The sequence below is a fragment of the Dasypus novemcinctus genome, chromosome 6, assembly GCF_030445035.2.
Source record: "Dasypus novemcinctus isolate mDasNov1 chromosome 6, mDasNov1.1.hap2, whole genome shotgun sequence".
Classification (NCBI taxonomy): Eukaryota; Metazoa; Chordata; class Mammalia; order Cingulata; family Dasypodidae; genus Dasypus; species Dasypus novemcinctus.
In genome coordinates this window covers 52,192,377-52,204,792 of record NC_080678.1, presented here as the reverse complement: position 1 = coordinate 52,204,792, position 12,416 = coordinate 52,192,377, and the positions used below count along the sequence as shown (strand labels likewise).

The window sequence follows — 12,416 nt, the reverse complement described above, 5'->3', positions numbered from 1 at the left end:
GCCAGCTCCTGCCTAGACTGGCCAAGGTCTTGTTTCCTGGCTTTCTCCACTGCACAGGCAGAGGCTGTGAATCCAGGGACAGCCACGTCAGAGCAGTTGGGCCATAGGGTTGCTGTGTTTGAGGTACAGTGGCTTAGAAGGGAACAAGTGTTGCAGGGCATGCATCTTCCTCGCTGCTGTGAAGATCATAAGAGGGGTGTAAAGGACACCATAAATTCAGGAACTGGTTCCAACACCCAGTATTTTATAATATGGAACAACTCACTTAACTTATTATTATTATTTCATTGTTCTGATTGTTATTGTTAGGTTTCAAATATGTGAAAAATTGTTCATCCTCTTCTCTCTCTCTCTCCCATACCCCCGAGCATTACAGACTGATAAGAAGTGATTTTGAGAAACAAATACTGTCCATGTGGACAATCTGCCCCAAATCCAAAACTCCCTTTTATAGTGAGGCAGCATGACACATTTTTGAAAAAGCCTCTTGAAGGTAAGCTGTGAAAAACCCTCATTATCCAAGCTTAAAAGTGCAGTTTCAAGGTTCCTGGAGCTGCTCAAAATGACTAATAGCTGCACTTTCCATATACTCCACACCTCTTTGTTCTGCAGGGGGCATGCTGCTCATATTGACTTACTGCCCCCAATACAGTGATGTGGGCTATAGGTGGGAGGCTCTTTGCCTCTTCAGAGATAACCTTAACCTAAACTGTCTGTTCTGACTTGTGGGTGTGGAATGGTAAGAGGCTGCAGTCCTGCTCTTGGTGACCATGGCAGTGACTCCAGTCCCAGGAGGCAATTTAGCAATGCAATCTCTTTATACATACCAGTCAGTCCAGGGAAACTCTGATGGTGGTGATGCCGAAACTTAAGGGAACTTGAACTTGGCCTCGAATGGGAAATATAATATAGCCTGGGCACAAATTCAAAATCATCTAATTCTATATCCAAGTATGTCTAGTCTCTAGAGAGCCAGTTAAGTGATATGGACGTTGAATGCTCAGAAAAGATATAAGACTAAATGGGTATTCAAGGTTGCAGCCAGACAGAATGTGGGCATGATGCTAATTCAAGCTCACCTGAAATGTGGGCGATATGTTAATTCAAAACCTACCTGGTACTCAGGCAAAGACTTAACTAACAAAGAAAGTCATTTTCTTTGATGAAAGCACCGTTTGACTCCCCACCCTGTATAAAAGGAACTTGAAAATCTTGTTCAAGGCTCGGGTTTGCAACAGAAAGCTCCTGAATCTAGCCATCAATAAACCATTTTTTCCTTCTCAAAATCATTCCTGAATCCTGGCCTTTCTATATGCAAATAATTGAACCTCTCTCAAATTCTACAACAGTAGCACCGTCCCCTCAGAGCTCACTTCCTGTGTCTGTGGATTTCCCTCTCACACCATCAATGCATGAAATCTTTAGCTACCAGCATGGTCCTGTGCTAACAGATGAGGAGGTGACCTCAAGCACAGAAGCCAGGGGAGCACATCCAGGGGGGTGTGAGGAAATCAGCGAGCAGCTGGGCAGCCAGGCTCACTTCCAACAACAACCTGTAGGGACTAAACACATTTCTAAGGAGACTCAATGGCAGACTGTGGAGACCAGGATTTTACATGGACTTCTTCACCTTAAAACAAGAGAGTTTGGATCAGAAGGAATAAGCTGAGCTAAAAACTGGCCTTATTTACACTTTTCTATCTTAACTTCCAACTTTCCACAAAATAAGCTACATTCAAATGCTGAAGTGAAAACAATTAGGTACCAGCCAGATGTATTGTGTGCTGTGTGACGCATGTGTGCTCTGTAATAGAAATATTTACAGTCAAGAGTAATCCAGGAAAACATCTTTGAACCATCTTTAACAGATGAGGAATCAGGGATATGGGGTCAAATTTCACTACATCATTACTTCTCCTTTTTTTAAAAGAGAGATATACATTTTGAATGATGTCTTAATTATGAAAGTTGAAAATACAAAACTCCTGGATTGCAGATCTACTGAATTCAGTGATCGTTTGCATTACCCAAGGATGCTGGCTTCATGAAAAGAGGCTTACCACTCTAATGCACACATTTGACTTATCTGTTTTGCAAAGCAAGGTGCTTTTCTAATTCTGTTCACCTCCCCTGGAACATGATCCTTCCACCAGACAAAACAATCAGATGGCTGCCCAGTGTTAGTCTCTTTGCAAAACTTTCCAGATCAAGTCTACCAGTTGCCCCTTAGGCCAAAATCAGCTGAAAAGTATTCAGAACAACAGGAAATGCAAATATTTGTTGTTTCTCCCTCTGTACAATCTTTAGACCAAAATAGACAACCCAGGCCTACAACCACCCACAAGACGCCAACCCCCATGGACAGCTGCTCTAGGCTCTGAAGGACGCCCCACTCCATCTCCCTCTTCCTTCTGTACTTTTTATCAGTCAAATGTTGGCGAAACAAGAGCCAGTGCTTGTTTTTGTCATGTTTTGCTAAAGCACAAATAACATTTCTTTCATATAAATATATGTCTGTATGAAAAAATAGAAAAAATCACTATAATCTTGGTCACTGTCCAGCAGGACCATATTTCACAGTTAATAAAGTCAGAGGCCAGATCCTCTGTTAAAATCTGTTCTCTCAGTCTGATTCTAGGACACTTTCAAACCTAGGACATTCCTTGTTCTACAAACAAATCATTTTAGAGATGATGAAAATATGCCAGTGACAATTATCTAACTCTTATCTAGGAATAAAAGCTGTTGAAATGAGCTAGAAATCAACACCTAGAATACAACTGCATTGATATACAAACATGGTATAAATTACTTGCCAGGTAGCAAAAATAGATCAGATTTTATCTACAACAGTTTCCATCAGTTAAGAAGTGCCTGTTCTTTTTAGATGCATAAAAAGAGACACAGCTTAGTGTTCTTCTCCTGATGCAAGAGTGAAATGCACAGCCATCCCGGGTCTGAGAGGGCACCACCCCTGCCAGGCACGCAGCTACTTGGCGTAAGCAGACTGCAGCGTTCCCAGCATTTTGCCCCAGTGTGCGAAGGAAGGTGCGAAGTTGCAGTTAAAGCGGGAGGGATGCAGGTCGTGGTGCGCTACGCCCCCGTACCACCCGAAAGGCACCAGTCTGTGCGTGGACCAGGGCAAGTCGTAGCCCGAGTGGTCCTCCACGGACAGCCAGATGTTGACCACGTGGAACACCAGGACGGTGAGCGGGTGGCACCCGAGCAGCACCACGGTCACCATGTCGAACAAGCCCAGGGAAAACAGCTCCCACACGCTCATGTCCTGCGTGGCCAGCGCGAAAGAGGACACGTTCTGGTGGTGCACCTTGTGGAAGGTGCGGTGCAGCCAGGGCACCTTGTGGTGCAGCAGGTGCCACACGAAGAACTCAGCGTCTAAGAGCAGCAGGCAGACCATGACGTGGCGCGTCAGCTCCAGCACCGCGGGGGCGTCGGCGGGCAGGCTGGGGGGCTGCGGGCCCAGAGCAGCAGCGTCGCGGGCAGCACGAACACCGTGTGCTGGTAGAGCGTCTGCCCCAGGCAAGGCAGCAGCTGCCGGGCCGACGGCGAGAAGTCGGGGTGGACCTTGTAGCGCCGCAGCGCGGGCACCCAGGGGCACACGGCGTCCCGCAGCACGAACGGCAGGCAGAAGCCCACGTAGGTGATGATGGAGTGGACATCACCATCCCAGGGTCCACAGAATGGAGGAATAAAATATGGATTAGAGTGACCTTACTGACATTCTACTATAAAACTATTGTGACTAGTAATTAAAGAAATTGTAGCTTTGAGGTGGAGAAAGTGGCCACAGTAGTGGCTAAGGGCAGGGAGAGAGAAGAAGAGATGAGATGTGGGGGCATTTTTGTGACTTTCAGTTATCCTAAAAAACATTGCAGGATCAGATGCTGGACTTTATATATCCTGTCATAACCCACCGAATGTATTGGGGGAGAGTGTGAACTACAGGGTAAACTATTATCTATGTGGTGCAGCAGTGCTCCAGGATGTGTTCGCCGAGTGCGATGAGTGTGCCACAATGATGGAGGAGGTTGTTGCTGTGGGAGGAGTGGAGGGGGGGCGTGGGTACCTCTTTTATTTTTCATGTCACATTTTTTGTGATCTATGTATCTTAAAAAATAAGAAATAAATACCCATAAAAAAAAATGACGGGGAAGAAGGGCGACTGCAGGAAGGTGTCTTGGCTTCTCGAGTGGTCCCAGAGGGGCTGCAAGAACAGCTGGCCCGAGCCACAGAGGACCTGGACGTCGGAGCTGTTCCAGTGGCTCATGGTGAAGCTGGGCCAGGCTGTGCCTGCCCACAGGACCCCCCCGGCTTTTCTTGGGACGTGCAGCCTGGCCCTGAGTGGTGGCAGCTGCATTTTCACTTCCTGTCCTGGCTGTGCAGAGCTGGGATGAGCAGGTAACGCCCCAAAGAAGCTTGGCTATAAACACGTACACCTGAAGCTGCCTGAATGGGCTTTTACATATGCACGCTAACTTTTCATATGCATGCAATTTGCATTTTCTGTCCTTTTCAACTGACATACAATTTCCATATAATACACAGCTCTTCAGTGTAGAGTTGCCCTCAGTTTTGTTGTTGTTTCTTTTAAGATTTTTTTTCCCTATCTCGGTCCCCCACTCTCTGCTCTCTGTGTCCATTCACTGTGTGTTCTGTGTCCCCTTGCTTCTCAGCGGCACACGGAATCTGTGTCTCATTTTGTTGCATCATCTTGCTGTGTCAGCTCTCCGTGTGTGCAGCACCATTCTTGGGCAGACAGCACTTTCTTTCGTGCTGGGCGGCTCACCTTGCAGGGTGCACTCCTTGCGCGCGGGGCTTCCCTACGCAGGAGAGACCCCTGCATGGCAGGGCACTCCTTGTGTGCATCAGCACTGAGCGTGGGACAGCGCCACACAGGTCAGGAGCCCTGGGTTTGAACCATGGACCATCCATGTGGTAGGTGGAAGCTCTATCAGTTGAGCCAAATCCACTTCCCTTGCCCTCAGTTTTGAGAGCTCAATTCACCTGTGTCATCACCACCCCAAGCAAGAGAGACTATTTCCACCACCACCAGAAAGTGCCCCTTTGGCAACCAATGAAGAATTACTTGTACTTTTTCTTAAACGAGTGCGGGTAACTGCACGTGTGTTTTCATAAAGACGCAAACATGACTGCGTTTTGGGGGAAAAAAAAAAAAACTTTTAAAAGCGACGTACCTTCTGTATTTCGGATCTTTTCTGCTCTACGCAGCCTTAATTGTAGCTCCAAGCGAAGACCAGCGGCGAAACTCGCCTTCCGCAGAAGGATCCGGGTCCCAGGCCGCCCATGGGGCAATCAGCGCAGGAAATGGGACAGGACCAGCGGCCGGCCGGTCTCAGCGTCTCTGAGACGGCCTTTCCCGCCCTGGTCGCCGCAAACTGTGAACCCGCGGCGCTCAGACTCGCCAGGTGGGTCCCGCAGCCCGAGCCTGAGAGTCGACCCTCTGCGGCGCCCCCCGGGGCGCACAGGAGTAGCTGCGGGAATCCCAGCGCACAGCGGCCCTGGAAAGGGGGCCCCGGCTACAGAGCTTCCTTTTAAAGTTAAAAAATAATGATAAATAAAATAAAATAAAATAAATATGTTTAATTCGGTTTAACACACAGAGTCTGTGCTGGTCTGGGTAAAAAGCCACTGCATTTCAGGCTGGGGTGTAAGCAATGAAATCAGCAAACCGCCCACTTTGTTCCTCCAGAGAATGATGCGGGCGGTCCTGACGCTTCCCAGGAGGCTGGTGAAGGAGCAGATGATGTCGCGCTACCCTGACCTTCCCGTGGCAGGCTTCGCGGCGCCACCCTGCCCCGTGCCCTCCAGCCCCTTCCCCAAAACCTCGACCCAGAGAACCCGCTGTGGGGCCGCCCGCATCCCCTCTCTTTTACGCCCCCGAACTGGGCGACACTGAGAACACGGAGGTTGATACTGGAGACCCCGGGATCAGCATAAACAAGCCCCGCGTTTGACCGCGTGGCTGACAGGGGACGCACGGAGCGCTTAGAGAATAGAGGCTTGGGACAAAAACTTTGGAGCCAGGACCCCTCCCAGTCTCAGCTTTGCCTCTTCTGTCTCTGTGGGTGTGGCCAGCGCTTCACTCCTTCCAGACTCTGGTTTTCTTATCCCTCCAAATGGGAATAGTAGTAGCAGCCATTTCCTGAGGCTGTCGTGAGCATTAAATGGGAGAAAATAATATAGCAAAGCCAGCAGGTAATGTCTGCGTATTTGGTTCCAGGCGCTAGCTAAGAGCTTTACCTGAAGCGATTTTATTTACTCCTCTAGATTCCCCACCATGCCAACAAGTACGATTTATTCTTATCGCTGAGTTTACAAAAGTGAAATTATAGTCCCTGGCACTTGGTAAACACACAAAATAAGATACATATATAAATTTGTGCTCCTCAGTTTATCCAAAAATAACTGAGGAAGTTTCTAATTAAAATCAATATTATGTAAAAAGAAATATAGAGTCATACTGTATGAGGAAAGAATAATTAAACAATGAACATATAGGCCAATATATAGGCCTGGAAACATATCATAGCATAATTCATAACATTTTTAATATGTAGGATACATAAAAAAATATATATATTCACACACACACATATAGGCCAAGTCATGAATCAGACCTTCTCAGTTGGTATGTGGGCACCAAGTCCTGAGACAGTAGTCTCTGGACCTACAGTAGCGCCCCGCCCCCCCTTTTTTTTTGTCAACCCCAGGAACCAGGAATATTATCATATTCTGCTTGTGCCTGATGAGAAAATGTTCAGAAGTAGCTGTGAACTTCTTGACAGTCAATTCAAAAAAGGAAAGAGGAAGGATTTTTCTAATGCTCTGATATCTAGATGGTAGTAAAAAAGACAGGTGCAATTCAGGCCTCTGGCCTCCCTACTCTTTCTTTTCTTCCAGTTAGACAATCTGTCCTTTCTAGGTTACGTCCTCCAGATACTGTTTCCACTTCACTTGTAAAAGTGGTAACCCAGGAATTTCTTTTTCTTGTAAAGATGGACCTGACTTTGAGCTGTGTGTGGCTCAGTCTTGTAGTGAAGAATGACTATAGGAGCTCATTTTTCGAAATTACAAAGGAATTCTGCTCATAAATTATTCTAATTTTCTCACAAAGGAAATTAAGTCAACCCTCAAATTGCATTTCAGCACAGGCCATCCTTTTCTTATGATTGTAACTAGCATAGTTGGATGCTTTTAATTTCTTAGAGTGATTTTTTAATTCCAAATATACTTCATTTATTTATTTATTTTTATTTCTCTCCCCTTCTCCCCACCCCCTCATGTCATCACCCCCCCCCCCCCCCCCCAGTTATCTGCTCTCTGTGTCCATTTGCTGTGTATTCTTCTGTGTCGGCTTGTATTCTTGTCAGCGGCACCTGGAATCTGTATCTCTTTCTGTTGCGTCATCTTGCTGTATCAGGTCTCCATGTGTGCAGCGCCACTCCTGGGGAGGCAGCACTTTTTTCGTACTGGGTGGCTCTCCTTACAGGGCACACTCCTTGCGCGTGGGGCTTTCCTATGCGGGAGACACCCTGCGTGGCAGGGCACTCCTTGCACGCATCAGCATTGCACGGGCCAGCTCATTACACAGGTCAGGAGGCCCTGGGTTTGAACCTTGGACCTCCCATGTGGGAGACAGATGCTCTATCCGTTGGGCCAAATCTAGTACCCATCTTACAAATATTTTATGTTGGTGGCTGGCAGGTTTCCTTAACATGGGCTTAGATATTAGATTTGCTGCCAGGACTGTTTCTGTGGGCCCTACCACCAACCAAACCATTCTTTTCCTTCTTTGGGCTTCCATCCTCTATCACTAAGCCTGTTAGAATAATCTCCAGGGGTTAATTACATAAAGCCCTCTGTGCAGCAAGACGTGGAAGGCATGGCTTCAACCTTTGTCCAGGTTCCACCTCCTACCATGCAGGGCACTGAAGAACTGAATCAGCTTCTCTGCCTTCCCTGCATAGACAGACCACCAGGAGAGAAGTTTGTGTCCCATATACAAATGCTATCATTGCAGGGAAATGGATCCATTAAAATCTGTCAATCATCCTCTCTACAACATGGAGGTTGCTGAAAAAGTAGGTAAAATATGTAGGGCAACCAAAATAAATCAATTTCTATCTAGTATTGACCCAATTGATTTCAGTTTTTTGAATTGGCAAACATCTTTTATTTGCACAAAATATATTTGATAACTTACTAGATGTTTAGGCCACTGGATGTGTATCTCTTATGACTTTCTGATTCTGACCAAGCATTATGCCTTGCCCATGAGACTTTAAAAGGTATTTGTGGGCTCACTTGTAATTGTGATAACGATCATGTTAAAAGATGCTGGTAGATGTGAAAGTGGCTCAAGTGATTGGGCTTCTGTCTACCATATGGGAGGCCCCAGGTTCAATCGCTGGGGCCTCCTGGTAAAAGGTGTGCCTGCGTAGTGAGCCAGTGTTCACATGGTGAGCCAAGTGCCCCTACAGTGAACCATGCAGCAAAATAATGATGAAACTAAAAGAGAGATGAAGGGGAGAGTCAAGGTGAGAGGCAACAGAACCAGGAACTGAGGTGGGGCAAATGACAGGGAACCCCTCTCTACATTGGAGGTCCCCAGGATTTAATACCAGTGAATCCTAGAAGAGAAAATGAGAAGACAAAAGGAGAAACAGACACAGAAGGTCACATAGCAAATGGACACAGAGAGCAAAAACAGCAGGGTGGGGGAGAGAGGGGAAGAAAGCAAAGAAAAGAAAAGAAAATGAAGGAAAAGAAAAGGAAGGAAAGGAAGGAAAAGAAAAGAAAAAAGAGAAAGGAGAAAGGAGAAAGGAGAAAGGAGAAAAAGGAAGCTGGCTCTAAATCAAGCCTGCAAAATAGAACCCATTTTTTTCTGGAGCACTAATTGCTGCAGTTGGAGCTACTCACCTGCAGGGAGGCTTCCCACAGGAGGAAGTGTTTACTGACTTCCATGGCTGATAGGGTGTCAGTCTCACGATTTCTTACATGCTCCAGCTGATCCTGACTTCTTGTATATTGTTTTTATCTTGGTATGGTCATTCTGACAAGAGTGGAAGATGGGAATCCTTCCTTTTACTAGCTATCACAGTGATAAATCTCACAACTGAAAGACAGTAATTAAGTCTGTGCATATTTAATATAATCTAAATTTATTTTGTATCAGCTCTCAAAAGACTCTGGATGCCACTCATACCTTCCAAAAAATTTACTTGATGTAATTGGCAAACCCCATTACCAATGACATGAAGTCTTTTTTTCCTTAAATGACCTATGTGGTTTTGTTTTTTTGTGTTTTTTTTTTTTTCTTTCTAAAAAAGGGTGAGACACTTTAGGCAGCTATCAAACCAAATTGATGCCTGGCTATCAGAGAGGAATGTTTATTATGGCGTGTTACACTTGAGACTCAGAGACAGTGGGGTCATCTCAAGTATCAGAATCAAACCCCGCCTTTGGAAGATGAAGACTTAGCTCAGGAAAGGCAAGATTCACAGTCAAAGAGAGAATAGAACATGGTCAGTTCCATGGTATCTCTACAGAAATTTGGGGTTGGAAACTGCATTTACCTGGTACTTTACCAAGGACTTACCAAACTTTATTCCTATCAAAAACAGTAGGGGATGCTGATGAAGAACACGGGGTGTTAGCTCCCCTAAGGGACTCCTTATTGCCCCTATTGACCCAGATACTATGAACATTCAGTTTGAACACTTTCATATATTTGACCCATCTATGCTAGGCTTCTGTTGAACTTGTTGCAACCACTACCAACCCCTTTAAAACATTTATAGCATATAGAAATCATTCCCAATTAAAAGGCATACCATTGCCTGTCAAGCAGAGATAAAGATACTCATCTCACCTTCAAAGATAGTGTTGCAAAGTTCACAGCCTTAGGCAAAGGTTGAAAAACTCTGAAAGCATATGGTAAAGGTGCAAACATTATTTTAGTACTACTAAAAGTATCTGGCAGAGAAAGAGTTTTACTTGCTTAATTTGGAATGAAACATGGAATCTACAGCTTAGCACATTACAATGCATACTCTGAATGAATGTCTGACAAGTTTTTTTAAAAAATCAGAATATTTAATACCTAGTTCTTCCTTTCAGGAGTCAGAAGAGACCAGGGTTACCTTTCATTTTTCTAAATCTCTCCATATATTAAAAAATAAATTTTGATGAGTTAAAAATACAGTATATTTTAAATGTTTACATTGAATAAATTAACACCTTTAATCTCCACAAACACAAAATAACCTTATTTGTAGATCATTGCAACAATCTAAATTTTAGACCTTTTTACTTTGAGATCTGGGCAAATGCCTTCTTCATTCCCCACCCACCTACCCATGCCTGTGGTGCTGACCATTTTTTCACCTTCTAGGCAACATTTTGTTTTTCATATGTCACATTTGGGAGAGGTATCCTTAGGGAATTGCTTCAGATGTTATCCATTAGACAAGAATTAGTCACGATCCTAGATGGACATGACCGCTGACCCAGCTGCCCTTGTCAGTCCTCAAACTACCAACTGGCTCCCAAAGCAGCCGAGTTCCTTCCCTGAGGAAAGCCTCCCTAAGAAATGAAGTCACAGGTGCTGGGGAAGGTGTGCAAGCCGAGCCAAGCCTGCCCTCTTGTGGCAAGAGGAAAAATTATTTTTCCTTCTCAATTGTGACATTTGGTAGCTCTTCTTTTCCCGATGTCTTAGAGGATTCCAAGTTGACAGAATAACTAGTCCTTTCCTTCCTCTGAAGATCTGTGGGGGAACACTGAGTTTTGTTCAACAGAATACACATCAAAGCCAGTTGAAAACAGAGTCAGATTCCTACCAACCTGTCCCAGGTCTTTTAGGCAAACTGTGCAACTGTGTCATGCGTAAGTAGCCCCTAGAAAAGCCAAATGTGCCACCTGGCCCTACTAGTAAGAACCCATGTGCAACATCCCCACCTTTAGACTGGTCCACACACTGAAGGAATCCCCAGAGAAGAGTTTGGAAAAGTGGCAAAGAGCAAAACAGGCAAGTGACAAAGCCCCTACTCATTCTTTAGCTTATGGTCTGTTGTGTGGGAGCTTTACTGACCACAAAAGATCCCCACTCACTGTCTCTTCCTCCTCAGCCCTAAGAATCCTGCATGTGCCTGGCCAAGCCAGTTTGTCTTTGTTTAAGCAGAAAGAAGAGCTCACTGGGGACATATGGCCAGTGTGAGAGGGGGCACCCTCCTGCAGATGCACACCCTTTGCCTCTAGTACATTTTTACCCCTTCCTCTGGGTCTAACAAAAATCACTGATACCACTTCATTCCTTACACTTCCCAGCTGTTACTTGAGCACCTAATGTTCCTTAGCTTCATGAAGAAGCCCAATCATTCTTCATACATTTAGTCTATCTACATATACCTAGTGAGACTCACTATATTCCAGGCCCTGGGTTAGATTCTGGGTAGACAGAGACTGGTAACGTGTAGTCTCTTCTCTCAAACCACACCCTAGGGGGAGAGATCTTACTGGGACTCCAAATCTATGTTCCAGGGGCCCATTCAGGAGACCTACCTCTCCTGACCTTGGTTGCTGTGGCAAGTTGGTATTGTTTATGAATTGGATGGTGTTTGTAAACTGTCTGTTCCTCTGAGCATATTAGATTGTATTAGATTCAGAGGTTTCACTTTTACCTTATTAAAGCAAGATTAGGGCTTCTATTTGATCACATCATTAGGGCATGTAGGGTTGAGTCCCCACTCCTTTGGTGGGGACAAAACAGACTCTCACATGGAAGGAAACACATGGAGGAAGAGAACACAGAAGCAGATATGCAGGAAGAGAGAGTGCTCCATAGACATGGCCCTGGGAAGAGAGATGAGCATGATAGCCTACAGCTCAGCCAGGAAAGAAATGAGTCCCAGGGAGAGTGATCAGTCTCCTGCCAGCCTACAGCTGAGATTGGAAGACACTGGGACCATGGAGCCTTAAGAGAAAAGAGGAAGGCTCAACTCTAGCAGACATCGTCCACCACGTTACATTTACAGATGGCAACAGACTTTGGGGGAGAAAGTACCTCTTAATGGTACCTTAAGTCAGACTCTTTAGGGCCTGGTAACTGTAAGTCTCTACCCCAAATAAATACTCTTCATAAAAGCCAGCAGATTTCTGGTATTTTGCATCAGCACCTTTTTAGATAACTACTACAGTTGCCTCATGTCTACAGTGAAGAAGATGGACAAATGCTACTCAAATCCATGCTCCTGCCTGCAGGCCTCGAGCTACCTGCACAGGGTTTGAAGGCTGCCAAGTCTCCACCCACAGCCTCACCAACGTGGTGCCTGCAGGATAACTTACGAATCTTGTGTTTCCAAACATCTCTAACCTTC

General features: G+C 45.4%; 1 protein-coding gene across 1 annotated transcript; it reads right to left on the bottom strand.

The window, feature by feature from the left end:
- Positions 1-2,989: 2,989 nt before the first annotated feature.
- LOC101446828 (cholesterol 25-hydroxylase-like) lies at positions 2,990-4,288 on the bottom strand. Its single transcript, XM_012520023.4, is given in 3 exon segments — positions 2,990-3,465; positions 3,468-3,673; positions 4,161-4,288. Coding segments are annotated over 3 exon segments (810 nt in total).
- Between the last annotated feature and the right edge of the window lie 8,128 nt (positions 4,289-12,416).